Raw genomic sequence first — 18,663 nt, forward strand, 5'->3', positions numbered from 1 at the left:
TCTGCCAAGAACCCTCTAAGCACATGCTCTTTGGGGGCAGGAACCCAGGGAGGAGACCTGGAGGAGGGAGATGGAAGAACCCTGGGCTTGGAGTTGAACTCCTGGGTTTTCTTTTTAGCTTTCCCACCCACTACCTGTGTGACCTTAGACAGGCCATTTAGAATAACCTGGCCTTATTTTTCTTACTCTTTAAAGGAAGGAGAAGAGTTGATTCAGGGAGGAAGACCATAATTAATGTGCAAGTGTTCTGGAACTATAAAGTACTATATAAATGCAAGGAAGGATTAAATTATTATCACCTTTTCCCCAAGGAGGACTTGGTGCTCATAGGTACTTGAGTTGTAAAAGGCAATAATAATGATAAATAGAGCACATTCTCTGATAAAACACTTTCATGGGTTGGCAAGTGAAATGCTGGGCACGGAAAGGTAGGAGTTGTCCAGAATCCCTGACACATTATGCTCTTTTCCTGTGTAAGAAATACTGGTTGTATCTGACTCTGCGCCCAAGTCTAACAAAGCCACTGCACAGTAGATGGAGGTGAGCAGGACCCAGCCCTGGCCACCAGGAAGCTCACAATATGGAAGGGAAAGCAGACCAGAAACAATCCACATTGATACATTGTAGTAAGAGCTGCAAAAGGCTTCCCTGGGTCCTGTGGAAGAAGGAAGGAAGGGCATTTAAATTAGATTGTGGGGAGGGAAGTCAAGGAAACTTCCACCAGAAGGCAAAAGCAGCCGAGTCCTTAGGGTAGAAGTCATCTGGACTAACGTGGGGGAGAGGAGACGGCCACTCCAGAGGGACAGGAGGCACGAGGGAGCAGAGCACATTCGGACAATGTCAGCGGCTCCGTGTGGTTGGAGTAAAGGGGCATAAGAGAGGGTGGGGAGACTTTCATTCTGAGAATCTTCGTCCCAAAGGTGTTGGGATGCTGTCAAAGGAACATACACCCACGAGAAGACAGCGAACTCTGCAAAGCTGGTGATTTGGTTGTTGTCACAGCGGAACTACTGACATATTTCAGTGATGAATGAAAACTTCAAAACCTTGAGTATAAGGTATGCGCCTTCATGACCCACTCCTGGATGGGAGAGAGTTAAAGCTGTTGTTTTTGGACCCTATATAGCCTTGTGATCTCCTGAAACCTAAAATGTGTGTCTTGCACACACGTCAGCTCACTTAGTCTTTCTGTTTCTCTGTCTCTCTTCTCTGGCCTGTACAACCCACCACCTGTGCCTCTCCCCCTTCCTCTGCCATCACTACAGTACTCAGCCATCTGGGGATGCACACAAGGTGTACACGGCATCCACTGTGGGATGAGGGGGCCTTTAAATCTGTGGCTCGCTCCCCTCAAGCCCCTCTCAGTTGCTGGGTTCATCAGCTCATGCATTTGGTTTCCCATTGGTGATCTGGGTTGAAAAAAAAGGCCCAGATGCCTAGTGATGAGAAAATTTCTTTTCTTTTAATGAATTGAAAAATAAAATGACAATAAGCAGCTAGAAGATCCCAGTTCGCAATGAAGTGAATATCAATACTTGTGTTTGTATTGACCTTGAATATTTTTTTTAAAATAGAGAGCAAGAATTCTCGGGGTGCATTATTATATACATTCTGAATCTCTTCACTGTACAAAACAGAAAATCTATCCTTTATGGACAAGAGCATCTCTGGTGTACAACATTGACTTTAAAATCAACTTTCTAAAGTGCAGGTAGAAGAAAATCTATGGCTACTCTTAGAGACATTCTTCCCTGTCAACATAGATTATGACACTGCTTCCCTGGGTTCCACTGGGGTGGGACAAGGATGAAAGTCATGCTGAAAGGAAGCGCTCTTGATTTCTTTCCACTTGTGAGAGGAAGGCAATGATGTCAGTGACGGATGGCCACAGCTGCTGTGTTCCACATTATCGTAAGTTTGGCTTCCTGTGCTCAGGACAGATCCTGATTCCTGATGTAACATGAAAACATGAGAGGCAGCTCCCATGAGTCACCTTAAATTCTCTGATTAGAAAGCGACTTTCGACTCCCTTGTAGACTTACTATCAGCAGTGTCCACATGGAGGTGAAAATGAGGGGACACTGTAAGGCAAGCAAGACTCAGCCTTGATGGCACCTGTGCTCAAAGCTGAGCAGGCCTCAGGAGCAGCTGGTGGGCTCAGTATAACTGGCTGCTGGGGCAAAGCCCTTCTGATGTAGAAGATCTGGGCTAGGACCCCAAAATGGGGATTTCTAACAATTTCCAAGTTGACCTGCAGACCACACTTGAAGAACCACGGTGACAGAGAATCTATGCGCTCAAGTAACCCAGAAACATAGAAAGACCCTAATACTTCCTTGATATGTGAGATAATTACCTGTCAGGAACACATAAAGGGAGTCCACACCTAGAATTAGGGGGATATACTGACCCACAAAGATTCCTTTTCCATTGCAATTGTGAGTGAGCAAATCTAGCAGAGTCTATATCGTATGCCTAAAGTCAACAACTAACAAGACTAAGACAATTTAACTAAAAAATACAACAGTCTATGTATTTTCAAACTTTCCTTGGCATGAATTCAATGGTATGGATCTTAGAATATTTGTTGATAATAAGAGTGAAAAGTCGATTTCCTGTTATTTTCACAAATAAACAGGCGAGGTAAGTGTTCAGATTTTCTGGTTGGTATGTCTTGATTCTGACCAGTTCCAGTATTCAGTTGTTTTCACCTATAACGTAAGGATTTCTCTCTGCAAAAACCTCAGCCCTAATCTGATGAAGAGAACACCCAAGGCAAAGCTCATGCCCAGAGAAAGGGGCATCAATATGGGTTTGGAGCCCTGGCATCAGCTGCTAAGGCTCTGTTGATACGATGGCATGTCCCACTGGAGTAAAAAGAAGGCATTTGAAGTATTCTATGCAGAGATCTATCTTCCTTGCATTCCTCCTCTGTATTGCTCTGATTGGATCTAAAGAGCTTTGAAAACTTCAAAGAACTTTCATGTTTTGCTAGTTTATCATAAGTGTCTATCTTAAACCAATATTACAATTTTAAGCATGGCCTGGGTAGATACGTGCCATCTTCTGAAATGATTTCTGACACCAGGTAAGTTGTACCAGCCGAGGCCAAAGTGAAAAGAATCTTAGGCTGTACGACACTCAGGCTCTCCTACATTCTAAGAGTCTTTTTATTTCCCCCAATGACCATTATTAATCATTTCAGAAACATGTCATCTCCTGTTATTTTTATTATTCTAGACTTGACAAAAAAGGAGAGGTTTGAAGTCCTGGAACACCTTTTTATGTAGAGTAGCTCCATTCTTCCAGCACACAGCTACCACAAGGCTGAACTCTCCCTAAGCAGAATGGGATTTATTTATTTATTTTTTTTAATCCACTGAGAGGAAGTTAGGTGGTGATGAATTCTTTTTAAGAAATTAGCATTTGGCTTTCAAAATGTTAAGCTACCCTGGAAGTGGGTTGTAGAGGCAGAGAGCAGTCACTAGCCATGGAGGAAAAAAGCTTCTCAAATTCTTGCTCAGCTTTTGTTTTGGGGAAGACATTTTCTTCCTTTTTTATCAGCTCTCTGTCCCAAATCCTACAAGTTATGAAGGAGGGGACCCACTGGCCAGGACAGGGGTTTCTGTGGCTTGCTGATAGTCACACAGCTGTCCAGGCACCAGTATTTCTGAAATCTTTCCTGAAGAATTTCAGAAAATAGAATTTCAGAAATACTGGTGCCTCAATAGCCATGTCGTGGGCACAGCTGGGCACAGGCGTGGAGGCGGCTCCTGAACGGAGTCACAGCAAGGGCTTAAAGGGGTCTGCACACGGGTGTTTGATTGGCAGGTCTGTGACTCTCCAGTCGGATGACTTTCAGGCTAGTTACCGAATCTGTCTAAGCCTCAGTAGTTTTCATCAGCAAATGGGTCTAAAGATCCCTGCTTTATTAGATTGCTAAGGGATGTAATAAGCAAATGCATGCAAAGCTCAGCAGAGGACCTAGCCATAGGCCTCAGTACCATCTCCCCGTGGCTGGTCCCCATTCAGCAATCACAAGGCTTTGGGGGTGGAGAAACATGCTGAGGCCAGCATACGGAAACTATTACAGGTTTTGATTTTTTTCTCACCACTCTCCTCTCTCCCCAGTTCAGCTTTCTATTAAGGGATCCCCAAACACCAATGCAGCTCTTGGTGAAAGGAGAAAGGGAAAAAGTGGCCACATCAAAGGATCGGGGGCAGCAGGGCCAAGGTCACACACCTTGTTGGTAGAACATCTTTTACTTTGAGGAGGAGCTCAGTCCCTATTGTTTTGAGTAAATTCTCCAACTATGCAGCTCTGCGGTTCCTCTTCGACTCATGTAGCATCAACTCTGCAGTTTGAAATAAGGCTTTGCAAAACTTAGGCAAAAACTTTTCTTTTCTACAAGAGATGCCGAAGAAGTCACCTGGCATTTGCTGGTAGAACTATCCGTAAAATGAAGACAGCAATCCTGCCTTCAGCCCGACTCCACTGCCCAGAAAGGCTGGTGCTGTGGGGACAAAGGGGGCAGTGGTAGCTCATCCTGATGCAGAGAGAGCGGCAAGGGAATCTGATGGTGAATCAGGTGAGGGAAGCTGCTCGGGTCTCAGCACACCTCGTAGAAAATCCCTCCAGCAACCAAAACCGAATGAAAGGCCAAAGGCAACATATACCTCCAGCTCCACCAACCACTCAGGCTGCAGACAAGGGAGTGGATTGTTCCAATGGTGGCCGCACCTTTCCTTCACTCTATTCCCGCTATCTTAGTTCACGCTATGGATCAACTCTGGGATTTCAGACACATCTCATCATAATTATCAAGTGGCCAAAAAGGCGAGCCGCCATCCCCTTGGAGGTAAAGAAAGGTATGATGAAGTCTTAGGGCTAACAGGGTTCCCCTGGTGTCTCTCCTGCAGCATGAAGGCCATTGTTTCCAGGGCCTGCGGCCAGGATCCTGTTATCTTGCCTGGAAGGATGTTCAAACAGCCATAGCTCGTGGTGGTTTTTTCTAATGGTGTTGCTGGAAATTAGTAATTCCATCCACAGGTGAAAACAGAGTAGCACCTCCACAGCCTGCCCAGGAGATCAGGAATAATGAAGCCTCGTTTTAGCATCTGTTTGTTTTGGTTTTTCAGCATTGGCGGGGAATGACAGCAGAAATATTGGCTCCCTGACCCTGGAAGGGTGGAATCACTCCTTGTGGGAGGGAAAACGCCTGGAGGGGGCAGCGGGCACAGGCCTGGAGGCGGCTCTAGGGAGGTAGGGGCTCCGGGCTGGCGGTCCCCCTGCTGGGGAGGACTCACCTTCACATACAGGAGAGAAACATCATCCCTGTGGCAGGGAAACCCATGCGGTGGGCTGAGCTTCCTCGCTTCCTCTCTTTGAAGCTCTCTGAAGCCCCTCTGAGCATTTTCAATTGTACCCTCTTAGCTGCTGCCACCCTTCATCCGGATGCCGCCAAACACTCCACCCTCACACCCTGCAGAATCAGGAGAGAGGATCCACCTCCTGCGAGAGCTGCCGCCATCTGTAACGGTGCCCTCACCACCCAGAGGCGAGGAGGAGAGCCCACCTATCCCTCTCGTCCCTTCCCAGCCCCCTGCGGCCACTAGGCTTCCCCCTTCCCAGTCCTAAGGGACCTCCCCGGCTCCGCTTGCGCTGGGCGGGCTCAGGGCTTTGCAAGCGCTGCTGCTGCCACCATCAGGCTGACTGAAGCACTGCAGCCTTCACCTGGCGTCAGGGCCCGAAACAGTGCCCCAGCCTCTGGTGCGGCTTCAAAAGAACAGCTCCTCTCTGCCTCTGCAGTTGCCACTCACTCAGGTGCAGCTTCCTGTGTAAGAAAAAGGCTTGAGCCACCGGTGAAACCCCGTCTCTACTAAAAAATACAAAAAACTAGCCGGGCGAGGTGGCGGGCGCCTGTAGTTCCAGCTACTCGGGAGGCTGAGGCAGGAGAATGGCGTAAACCCGGGAGGCGGAGCTTGCAGTGAGCCGAGATCCTGCCACTGCACTCCAGCCCGGGAGACAGAGCAAGACTCCGTCTCAAAAAAAAAAAAAAAAAAAAAGAAAGAAAGAAAGAAAAAGGCTTCAGAGGGCATCTCCCTGAAGAAACAGAACTCCTTGTGAATGTGGGGTGGACCCCAGCGTCCTCTAGCAAGACGCAGGAAAGTGCAGGTCCTAGGATTTAGGGAAGGCAACCACTGAGGGATTCAGTGGCGGTTTTGCTTTCTTTGCCACAAGGTCAGTGAGGCAGGGAAGGCTGGGAATCAATCCCGGATGAACGTGCTAAGCTTCCTGTGCAATGAACCAGCCGGGCCCCAGTGTTACTCTGAAGCTGTCATTGCTCCCAGCATTGCCAAGGGTGACAGGTGGACTGTCACAGTGCACCAGAGCCGAGTCACCTGTGACATTTGCAGGTGACTGACAGAAATGGGCACTGACATGCATTAACGAACAGAAGGACGCGATGGTTTCCTGTGGAAGCTGAGCAGTGGGTGTCTTGGCAGAGGATGTTTCTCTTGGCGTTGTCTCTGGTGACCCAAAGGACATTCAAGGCCTTCCAGAAAGGAACAACTTCCTGCAGGGCACGTCCACACTTCACTTAGGCAGGTTCTTCTGCCTCCTGTCAGGGGCCCTCTTAGCATGTCTGCATGTGCTGATGTTATAAGCACTGCTGGCTTCTCATCACCCCTCATTTCATTCCAATATTTCCACACTTATTCACAACCTTCTATGTGCTCAACAGTGTGCTAGACACCAGGGGGGATAAAAGACTTGGATTTTAATCAACCGATTAAGAGAAGTAAAGTCCCTGCCTTCGCCTCCTTCATTATTATTATTATTATTAGTAGTAGTAGTAGTAGTAGTAGTAGTAGTAGTAGTATTTGTCAGAACAGCCACAAAAGGAGCTATTCCAGGAGTAAGTCCTTAATTACTCTTCAGCCCCAAATCCTGGCCTGTTATTTCCTCTGGAAACTTTGTACCCCGAGATAAAGCTGAATGCCAGAAAGATAAAGAAACTGACTCAGAAAGAGTATGGAATAAAAAAAAAAAAATCGAGCTACGATGCTACATCCTTGTTCAAAGGTCAGACCTGGGATTCAGTTCCATGATTTTCATAGGAAAACTCTCTAAAATCCTTTTCCAGGCCTAGACACTAGGGATTGCCACAAATTATAAGACCATGACCTGTCTTATGACATCACAGCTTAGGATACTCTCCTGCATTTTTTAGTGTTGATGTGGAACAGCTGGATCTACCAGTATCTTGAGGAGCATCAAGGCACATGAATAAGTGAACCAGACTGAAAATGACTTTAGTCATGCAAAGTAACCTCTCTGGGGGTATGACAGCAATAATGCCCACTTCTCGTTACTTCTGCTGATGAAATGAGGTCGTGCTTGCAAAAGCCACTCTGCAACTTATGAAGCTTTATACAAACACTAGTTATCATCACCATCATCAAAAGAACATAATTACTGCCACGACTAACAACCTCAACAACCAAAATAATTTGCCAGGCACGTACAAGAAAATTTGCTGGCAAAGAGCAAATAGAATGCATCACCTACCCCCTAGAAATGTGTCATCCAAAATAAATAGATTGTTGCTAAGAGATAATATTCAGAGAATCTTACAGTTGGAGAGACTTTGGACGTCATCTAGTCTACTCTCTAACCCATTTCTTAGGAATTGACTCCTACATTCCTGATGGCCTGAATTCCACTGTGAGTCAGAACACTCTCAGCAATAAGAGACTGTTCAGTGGGCCAGCCTTAGACATGAGACTTACATATCCACAGTCATGGAAATAACACTGTCTATTTCTTGCGGAACAATTGGGGTTTTGCTTCACCATTGAGCGTGTCCTGCTAGCCTTCACCAGTTCCTGATGAGAACAGGCCGAAGTGTGGAACATACAGGTAGATCTGATGACATTCTCTAATCTTTTTTTTTTTTTTTCTTTTTTTTTTTTTGAGACGGAGTCTCGCTCTGTCCCCAGGCTGGAGTGCAGTGGCCGGATCTCAGCTCACTGCAAGCTCCGCCTCCCGGGTTCACGCCATTCTCCTGCCTCAGCCTCCCGGAGTAGCTGGGACTACAGGCGCCCGCTACCTCGCCCGGCTAGTTTTGTATTTTTTAGTAGAGACGGGGTTTCACCGTGTTAGCCAGGATGGTCTCGATCTCCTGACCTCGTGATCCGCCCGTCTCGGCCTCCCAAAGTGCTGGGATTACAGGCTTGAGCCACCGCGCCCGGCCGACATTCTCTAATCTTAAATGAAAGGGTACTCAGTGCCAGAGCCTTGTAAAACATTTCCAACATCTTCTGAGTAGAATCATTTAACTTGTAACCTTGGTTTCCCTAAAGCCAGTATAACTTAGCTTCCTCTTGAGAACAAGAAAGACATCATCAGCAAAATGTCCCTAGGTTTTTGTGCTCACCTGATTCAGTGCTGTTTCCCCTTCTGGTTAGCACTCATCTTCAATGTTAGGCTGCCTGCGTCTCTGACTAGCCTTCAAGCGGACCCACAAACTGGGAAATCCCATTCCTCAATGCAGTCTGTCTGCTCAAGTCCAGTATGCAGCCAGCAGTCCTGCCTCTGTGTGCTTTCATGATCTTTTTTCTTCTCTTCCACATTCTTTAGCTAACACATCACTCTGGCATTCATCTACCTACCATCCTTCTGTGCCTTCTCTGTGGAATGTAGACTAACCATGAAGGTCAGATCCCCCCATACTTATTCTCTTGCTCACTTCAACCATCAGCTGGAAAGAAAGATGAAAAAGTATATTTCGGTTCAATTTTACATTTTTTAGCCCCATGTGAAACAAAATAAATAATAAGAAGTAAAAATAACATGTTGATCCCTAAACCCCCTTAGAGAGGACCACAAGCCAATAGGCTACTAGCAATGTTTCTCAGGTGTTTACTTAATTCTCTCAATCCATCCTCAAAAGATGTATAATGGTACCCATGGCAATTCACAAGTTGACTCTTCCCTTCCCAAGCTTCCTCTCCTACTTCCCTAACACAGTAGCACTCTAGCCACTCATACTGCCATGGCTTCTGAACATATCACATTCTGTTCTGCCTTCTTGTATTTGCAATCACCGTAAGGTATGTAAGAGACTGGAAATCTCTTTTCATGCTTCATTTAGAGAACTCTTGAGCATCCTATAATATCAAGCACAATGTCATCTCCTCTGCGCAACCTTTTCTGATGCCTTTGCTGATCCACCTGTTTTCAGAACACTCTGACAGCTCTGAGCCCATCATATTGTAACCTTAATCGAAGTGTCTGCTCCCCAACCAGACTAAGAGCTCTGGGGCAGAAATATCATCTTCATTATCTTTGCATCAAAAGCCCCAGCACGGTGCCTACTGCATAGGAGGCCCACAGTGAGTGCTGGCTGAGTGGCCAAGGGCTGAGCCTCAGTGTCATAAAATGGCATTTGATCACAAAGGAAGGAGCAGTATATTTCACCCACTGAGACACCAGACTATGTGGAGCCCCTGGGGAAAAATGTGGAATAGTGACAGTGATGTGTGTTTGTTATTGCTGCAACTCCTGGCCTCAGATTTCAAATTTCAGTCGTCCAGGCATAAGTTACAAAGAATCTGAACTTGCAACAACCATCCAGTGAATACAGGCCAAGTGAGCAGACCATCTAGATAATTCAGCATGATACGCACACATCCTTTCTGATACTGACATACATAGGCCATCCATTGCAGTTTTAGTTTCAATTATCAAAAAAAAATCAGCCTCAGATAAATCTATTTTGCTTTGCCTATGAAGACAGGCAAAGAGTAGGGTGAGAGCATAGCTCCCACTTGAGGAAAGCGGCTGATTTCTTGTAAGTTCTGGAGATATCACACTGATATAACATTAAGTGGTGTGTGTGTGTATGTGTTCAGTAAGGGGGTCAGGAGGGCATGGGAAGGCTTCCAGATGCCAGGAAAAACCTGTCCAGGGGATGCAGGCAGATGTCTATGTTTGGCTGCTCCCTTTGCAGTTATTTCCAAGGAGAAGAAGGATGACTTCCTCTTTCCACCCTTCATGCCCCAACAGAACAGCTCTGCACAGAGCAGATTCACCTGTGCTGGCCACTATTTCCATGGCTTTAACTTGTTACCAAGTATGCCAAGGAATAGCTGACATTTATTTAATGTTCATAGTGGTGTTGACTGTGTACTCACTGAAACATTGTATGCTTACCGAAGACATTTGTTTCCAAGCAGCTTATGCTAAATTGCAGTGATATAAAGGAAACACTTATCCAATATTGACATTTACCAACTTCTAGAAGTATACAGCCAGAATACTCATTTTACCACTGGGAGAGGAGAAAAGAATTAAAAGCATAATGGTCCTAGTTCCTTCAGTGGGTTAGAAGCTTTGAGTGAATGAAAGTTAACGTGCAGTTGGGGGAGGTTCAATGAGGGAGAACATCCCCCACCCTCTTGTGACCCTTGGCTCTATGACACAGTGCTTTCTGAGAGGACTGAAGCCCTTCCATGCTTCATAATAAAGCTTTGGCAGATGGCAGGACATAGCATCCCTTCCCCGACCGTGAGAGAAGTATTCTGATGATCTATAAGGTATCTATATTCTTACTTGACATGCACTTCTAACTGGGTAAATTCTGACTTTCTCTTGGGAAAAGAAAATGATATGCAATGACGTATGGAACAGTACTGTGTCTCGATGCAGTTGATTCTCACATCATTCCTCTAACTGGAAATAAAATCCCACTCTACTTGGAATACAGGATGAAGCGATTACAACCTGGGCACAATATACTGGCTGGCTTTGCTGCTCACTCCCTTATGAATAGCTGTGATGGGTTATGAGATCCAAGGGAACAGTTAGCCCCCAGAGCAGCTGCTCCCACCAACCCTGCTCCGAGAATGCTGGGATGTCTCCTGGCCTTGAGGCAAGACTGGAGCTCCAATCACTGTGCTGCAAGCACCACCATTAAAGTCAAGATCACTGTGGTGGGGAGAGTTCCAGTGTGCATTCCAGTATGCTCATGATCTTACTGACCTTCTCCACTGATGAATTAGAACACCCCTCTTTCCATGCACAGGACAAATTCAGTGCCTGTCTGTTTCTTGATGGACCCCGGTAAAAAATGCCTGCACTGTTTTTTTCACCTAAGGTCATCTCAACAACTTACAAGGACAAGGACTGTAGCTACAAAATAATGCCTATGCCCCTCTAGCCCCCTTAGCACCCCCCATATATGTCAAGACCATAAAACCAGTGCTTTTGGCCCTCCTCCTCACTCCTCCATTATGGGCAATTTTCTTTTCCTCATCCATGTTTCCAAAACAGTTTATCTTTTTATCTCCTTGGAAGAAAAGTACTCTGCAAATCAAAGGTATCATTAGTATTGTTATTATTTTGCTATTGAAATCTCTTCAGTTCGCTCTGGATTATTCATGTGCTTTTTTGGGTCTGCAATATAATGCTGCCTAAGTCACCCCCACTGGGCTGAACAAAAAAGAATAATTGCATCTTCAGGCCTAATCTCCCGCTCCACCCCATCTCCTGCTGGCCCTGGCTTCCACCAACACAGGCACACACCAGGCAGGGCTGCTCCTTGGTACCATGCCTAGCTTGCGGCTGCCTGTTCCAAGCCAAATCCTTCTCTGTACACCCAAGAGGGGGACCCCATGGTATCCTCTTAGAGCAATGTGAAGGCCTTGACCCCACCCCACCCGTCCTTCCCCTAGGGAGTTTCTCCATCCTCAATAGGTCTGGCTGGCAACTGAGGACACCCTACTGAGACACAGACACGCAACCACCCCCATTCCAACAGACATGCCCCAGTTCCCCCACCCGAGGATTTGTTAAAGAAGTGGTCCCACACCCTTGGCAGCTGTGCATTGACCTTCCAGCACAAAAGAACTGATTCTTCTTCCTCTAGACAAGACGTCATCCCACTTGGGGTTCTGGTAGGAGGGAGAAACACACATTACTTCCCTCATCTTTTGTTTTATGACATTTCTGAGTGAGTGTAAGTGTTTCCAAAGTTGCTGTTCACTCCCCACTTTGTTTCCTGATTCCTTCTCTGCCTGTACCCTCTATGATCCCTCCATTCTTTAGGCCACCTCTGATGTGTTCAGGCTCTCTTCCGATGCCTCCCCACCTTGGCCCTCCCAAGGGAACTCCTTGCTAGTTCAAGCCTCTTGCAGTGGCTCCTCCCTTTCCATGCTTCTTGTCATCTCCATGGCTCCCTTTACCCTGGCTTGCTCCCTCCACTCACTCTGTTTTGCCCTTCTGTCTACTAGACACCTTTCTATTCCCTAGGAGATTCAGATCACCATGACCCTCTGCCCTCTGACAGCCACTGACAGCCCTTTTGGTGTTCCCAGCCAGGCAGGAGAGCAAGTGGGCTGCTTAGATTCTTCCCAGTGGGGAGGTGGTACCTCAAATGCATCCTTAGCCCAGGGATGCCATTAACAGGTAAATGCAAGTTTTCACTTTTACCCCAATATAGTACAGTGTGCATGCAAAGCCAAGAGATCTGGGTTCAGCAGAATTAGAACCTTCAGAACTGCAAAATCACAAGGCAGGCAGGACACTCTAGGAATGCCAGAGCAAAATGCCAGGGAGTGGGGAAGAGAACACCTTTCTTACGAGTGTCTAGAGTAGAAGGTGCCAAGTTCTTGCTACTGCGTCTCCCCTGTCTCGGAAGTGGAGATCAGAGATCTCCCTGGAGGCAGGGAGTCATCAGTCCTCTAGGACCTTTTCCCTCCAAGCTACCTAAGATGTGCATGTGCAGGCTGGATAGCATGGGGCTTGAAGCTTAAGGACGGCAGGAAAGGAAATAGTTGTGGCTGAACTGAAATGATAAAGGGGAAAAATATAGCAAGTTCTAAGTTTATGGATGACAAGATAATCGATTATTTTTTCACCCAGGGGCAGAACATGCCTATTCTCAGCAGGAGGGAAATTGTGCTGTGACATTATCCTGCTTTGAACAAAGCACAACAGTCCTGACAGCTGAGGGAAGAGGTATCTCCAGAAAGGGAGAAGCCCACAAACAGTACACACTGGCAGCTCTCCATTGGCTTGTTGGGAGCCAGGCCCAGGGACGCTGGCAGGGGTGGAATCGGGAGGAATGTTATTTAGCCTTACTACTGCCGCCTTAAGAAAGATAAAGAAATACTTGATCTCAATCTACATGAAAAGCTCAAACTTTCAAAGAATAGGGACCCACCATATTACTGATATTAATTATATGTTGATTTCTGTTCTCTGTCTCTCTAAAGGGGTATGAAAAAAAGTAAAGGGAAATAAATATTTGACAAATCAGGAAGAAAAGGATGACTGGAACGGACTTTAAGAGTTTATTTGTATCTTGAGAGCACTGCTTGGAGCACTCTCTGCACGGGGACCAAGATACTGGGAGCATGGAGCTTGGGAATCCTGTTCCCAGAAACTCCTAAGCGCCATGCAGATTCCCCATTGTGAGAGGTGTTGGACAGCAGATGGCCATGTCATCGGAGTGCCAGATAAGGCACTAAAAACAACTCTGGACATTTGTTGTCTCTGAGGGAAAGGCCATCCCCTGAGTCTCTTCGCATTTCCTGGGAGAGGCATCCCAGCATGCAGGAGGCAGGGGTCAAGCAGGTGGCTCTGTGAGAGTGCCAGGTAGGGGTGTAACCTCAGACCTCAGTCCGGGGGATGACAGTGGAAGCCATTTAGAGCCATGTGGGCTAGACCTCCTATGACCTGTTAGACATGGATGCGTTCTATCCAATAAGTTGATGAATGCATGACACTGGGTAGGGGTGGGGCACAGTACATGAGCTAAGCATATATGTGAAGATGGTCAAATAGAATCCTCTGGGGAATTCATAATGCTCAAAACAACACCCACACAAACAAATGTCCACAGATCAAGGCAAAAGATAACCACATCATATTGCAGTGAAGTCCGTAAAACACCTTCTCACTTGATGGCTTGACCCCTTAATTCCTGTAGTCAGAGGCTGTCTGACCAGCCATGTCCACTTGGGTCTCCTAATCTTTGTTTAGACCTGTTTTCCAGCCTCTGGACCAGGTATCTACCATTTGGTAGGGTGGACAGTGACAGCCAAGCTCAGAATACTCCAGGAGCATAAGGCATTAAGAACTGCATGATGCTATGGTTTCTTCCTAGTGCTCTCAGGACTCGGGGTAGATAAAATAGAGCATTTAACCTCCATAGGTAAATATTTAAAGATTCACATGAAGCAGTCAAGAAACAACTCCAGACCAAGAAAGAAATAAGCACAACAGAAGATGTACACTGTAATGATTCAGACAGCCACAGGGATACTTAGACACCTATAGCCTTCTTATGCCAATCTAGGTAAGTATCACGGATCAAGCTTCTAAATACACAAAAGACTGATTAAAGTATGCACTGGTCCCATGCAAATGTGAGTTTGTGTGTTTATGGGGTGTTGGTTGGAAGATTCCCTCCTTCTCTCAGGGGTTCTATATCAAAACTTCCTGAGTGAACTGGTAAGAAGCAAAGAAGAATGGGAGTGTGTGTGTGTGTGTGTGTGTGCGCGCGCTCATAAGCAAGCACACACACATGCAAGAAAGAGGGTAATCTTACAAAATGGTGATATAACCGAACCTGTCTTTATACCAGTGTTCTGAGATAGTTCTTATTCATTCAGCCTGAAACTCTGGGGAAGGCAATTTATCTTCCTGCTGCTGTAGGGAGCCCTGGTGAGAAGCACACAACCATATGAATATATGAGTGTGTGTGTGTGTATGTGTACATACATTATCATTATACACAGGCATTAGTATGCACATACAAATATGAAGAAGGGGCCCCTTCGGTTTCATCAGGAGGGCCAGAAGCAAAGTTTGAACTGCACAGATAAGGAGAAAATCTGCAGTGACCACAAGTACTGGTAGAAGAGCAGAAGAAGGAAGCCAGGTTTTTGCTTACATTTGGCTTCTCCCCGACAGGGGAGAAACAGAAGACATGCTGTTTGCTTGCAAAGCCAGCCACCCTCGGAGGTGCTTTGCTTTCTCGAAAACTTTTACCCTTCATTTAATCAACAGATGGACGTGCTCTGTTGTGGATTTTTTTCTGAGAGTCTTGCACCTCTAAGAGCTGTGTTGGCTGGCATAAATGCAGCCTCAGATGGCAGAGGTGCATTGGCATTCCAAAAGAGTGGGAAGGAACCCATGTACTTGCCCCTTCAAACTCAATTCCACAGGTGACTTGTGATGCCTTTCTCTAAACAGGCACTCACATTCCCTCTCCCGAATTTCCCTCTCCTTCCTGCACCACTACCAGCCCCAGGGCTCCCAGTGGCAAGGAGCCTAGAGGTGGCAAAGTTCTTTCTGGAGAGTCCACCTGCTTCTCTGCCCCTGCTAGGCTGCAGAAAGGAAACAATCAGCACCACGGGCGAAATTTCATTTTATACCCTGAATTCAGTGCTGTGTAGGATTCAGAATTCAACCCAATTTAGAGAACTCATTGACGTTCAATGAAACTCTTTACAAGCTTTTGCCAACCACTGCAAATTACCCCCCACAATGCATTCTGTAATTGCAACCCCCCTTTCAACAGTGCAAACCACACACATTCGCTTTCGAATACACTTGTGCAAGTCAGACCCTATTCAAGCTGAAATATTCACCTAAACCAAGCTCCCCCTCCCTGCCATCTCCTTCCCTGGCCTGGGTCTGAAGGAGAGGAGGTGCCCAGAAGTTCAGAGTGGCATAACCACAGAGATACTACCTAATTAACATACCAGAAGCATAAAGAACTCATTTGCATTGGAGAGTTTGAGCTGGATATTGACAAGCGAAAGGAGAAAGTCATTCCCCTCCCCTCCCATACCCCTTCTTTCCAAAGGAAAATAAACAGTACCATTTTGTTGCATTTGCAAAGGCAAAGAGGCAATGCCAGGGCATCTCAGCCCGGCACCGAGAGACGCATCCATCAGTCCGAGTTCCCGAAGCCTGCCCACATTCCTGCCCACAGCCTCCCGCGCCCTGACAACCCAGCCGACTTTCTTCCAACTCCAGCAGCGCAGGGGTCCTACCTTGACTGAAAAGGAAGAAGCAGACGAAGAGCAGATCGAGCTGGAAAGGTTTCATTCCTTAGCGCAGCGAAGGAAAGCCGGCGGGGTAACTTGGGTGTGCAGTTAGTTTCTCTTCCTTGGCGGCTCTCGGTGCTCAGCCTCCGCCGGTCCTCTCGGGTTCGCGCCTACCATCTGTCCGTCCGTGGGTCCCTCCGGGTGGCTTCGGTCTCTGTGCCTCTGGGTATCTACAGCCAGCAGACACAAAGTGCCTGTTCTTAGCCGCCTCGGGAAGCCGGGATTGTCAGCAATGTCCCCACTCGGAGCAGATCCATTCTCTCGCTCTTGGCATCCCAGGCACACGGCTTCCTCAGGCGGGCTCCTCCCACAGTGAGCGAGCGAGCTAGTGACGAGTGACAGAAGGACTCCTTTCACTGAAGCTGAGGCGAGGGGAGAGGGAGGGGAGACAGGTCATAATTAAAGAGGAAACACTCGGAAAAAGAGATCTATGCAAAACGGACAGTGGGGGAAAAGGCTGTGTTCTTTCTTTTCCCTAAATAGGGAAAATTCAGCTTTTGTCATCATTATTGACCAAAAGGCATCTTGAGCCTGGAGCGGAGCTGTGACTTTTTGTCCACACGGCGTCCTGTTCAACAGTGAAGTTAAGGATGGGTATATGCATGCATGTGCACAAAAACATGCATGCCCTGCCTTTGCACAGGAACTGGAAACCGGGCTGAAAGGGAACTAGGGAGGGGGTGTGTGCATCTTTCCCTAGGAAGGACTTGGCCAATGTGTGCAGCGGGAGGCTCAGAGTTGGAGGAGAGATAAGCATGCTTTGCATTTCTGAGAGTTTCCTGTGGGTGGGTGGGTGGAGTGGGGGAGGTAGGTAATAAAACCTGAACATTTGGATCTTAGTTTGCTTTGCACTGCTCCTGGAAGACAAAATGCAGGAACGAAAGGAAAGGCAAGTAGGTTTGTGACACACACCCATTTATTATTATTATCCTGGTTTGTGCGTTTCCTAACAAGGACAGGAGAGCAGCCTGTCTTTGCATTCAGAGCCTCTCTAATGAGCGCTCCATCACTCTGAGCCTGTGTTTTCTCCAAGAGGTGCTGTGAGTCCAATTGCGAAGGAGAGGCCAAGGTCATAGGCAACCGCTTCCTAAGGATCTTCAAGTCTTTTACCTGTCATGAAATTCACACTCCACACTCAAATCAAACTCGATTTCTTCCAGGATACCAACATGAATTTATCTGGGTCTATTTACTTAATAGACATTTAGGCATGCTTGGTATAAACAGGCCAGGGAGGGAAGTAAAATAATAGGCACAGACCATGCCTTCAGAAGCTCATAATCTAGTGTGCAAGCAGAGTATACACAGAAGATACAAACTCTAAGGACGTAACAAAGCAACACAGAAAAATATTCAATGTTATGCAGTGTGAGAAAAAGAGGTAAAGAGAGAGGAGAGGAAAGCGAAAGAGGCTCCCCTGACATGTGCCATTTAGCGTTCAATTTTAAAATCAATCATTGCTTTCTTCAGTCCCTGGACCTTGGGGAGGTCTTCTGGAAACTCGTAGCCTTTCCTCCTTCAGTAGCACATCTTTTGAGGACTCTGCTGACTACAAGGCACATTCCAACTCCAAGTTTCCATGTGAATGTTAACTTTAAGAAATTATCCCTTGGTATTTGTGAACAAGAAAGAAAGAAGCAGAGGCATATAGAAGTGTGCTAGTAGGAGCTGATACTTGCTAGTTGACACCAAAGATCTACAAATTGGTAGGTGTCTGCTTTGCTGACTTTTCTATTCTTAACTTAATAGTTTATTTAACTGCATTGCTTAGAGGTTGTTAAACATATCAAAGGGAAATTTGTAAGCAAACTTTGGGGGGAGAAAAAGAAATGCTGAGCAACAGAAGCTAAGAGGACACAAAAGAGGCAACCCATTAGCTAAATTAACAAACAAGTTACTGAAGCAGTGTCAGCTCAGCCTGAGTCCATTAGCCTGGTATAAGAGATCATGCAATAAATGGAAGAGGCAAATCAGAAACACACACAGGAGATGAAGAATAATTTTCAATAACATATGCCAAATAACACATTAAGACTGAAAATAACTATGGATAGCGCCATCACCTTAGTACTAGGTTTCCATTAAGCCTGTGGGGTTGTTGGGGAGAAATTTCAGGTGTCTGCGTGCCATTCTTGCAGTGAATAAGATACATATTAGAATGCAGATTCTTCATCAAATTTAGCAACATCTGATGTTTTAACTAAAGATTTATCCTTTAAGCTGTTGTTTAATTTTGAGTGCTAATTCCTCAATGGCCCAGGGACCAGATTTGCTTAATTCGGCCCCAGAGGGAACTATTACAAAACCAGGGTCACAAGGCTAGTGAAGTGTGCAATACGCAATAATCAGGCACACGTACAGGCGTGCGCACTCCACACCCGCACTCACTCTTGGAAAGAAGAGGGGGGCCTGGGAGATCCGGGTTGGAAGGATCTTGTTTCGCTCTCCCGTTGGTCCCCAACACTGGCCTCATGGCCCCCTTACTGGCTTCAGGTACCCCCCTCACCCCCACCACCCAGCCAGCTGGGCCTGTTCCCC

General features: G+C 46.5%; 1 protein-coding gene across 2 annotated transcripts in view; it reads right to left on the reverse strand.

Moving 5' to 3' along the window:
• The window catches only part of KIRREL3 (kirre like nephrin family adhesion molecule 3), a 575,101-nt gene extending 558,614 nt beyond the window's left edge, over positions 1-16,487 (reverse strand). For both annotated transcript variants that reach the window (XM_017892265.1, XM_017892264.1), the window contains exon 1: positions 16,072-16,487. In XM_017892265.1, the coding sequence (XP_017747754.1) occupies positions 16,072-16,126 (55 nt within the window). In that variant the 5' untranslated portion in view covers positions 16,127-16,487. The remainder of the gene's footprint in view (positions 1-16,071) is intronic.
• Between the last annotated feature and the right edge of the window lie 2,176 nt (positions 16,488-18,663).

Source organism: Rhinopithecus bieti, unplaced genomic scaffold (genome assembly GCF_001698545.2).
Source record: "Rhinopithecus bieti isolate Rb0 unplaced genomic scaffold, ASM169854v2 scaffold_20150, whole genome shotgun sequence".
In the NCBI taxonomy this organism is placed as follows: domain Eukaryota; kingdom Metazoa; phylum Chordata; class Mammalia; order Primates; family Cercopithecidae; genus Rhinopithecus; species Rhinopithecus bieti.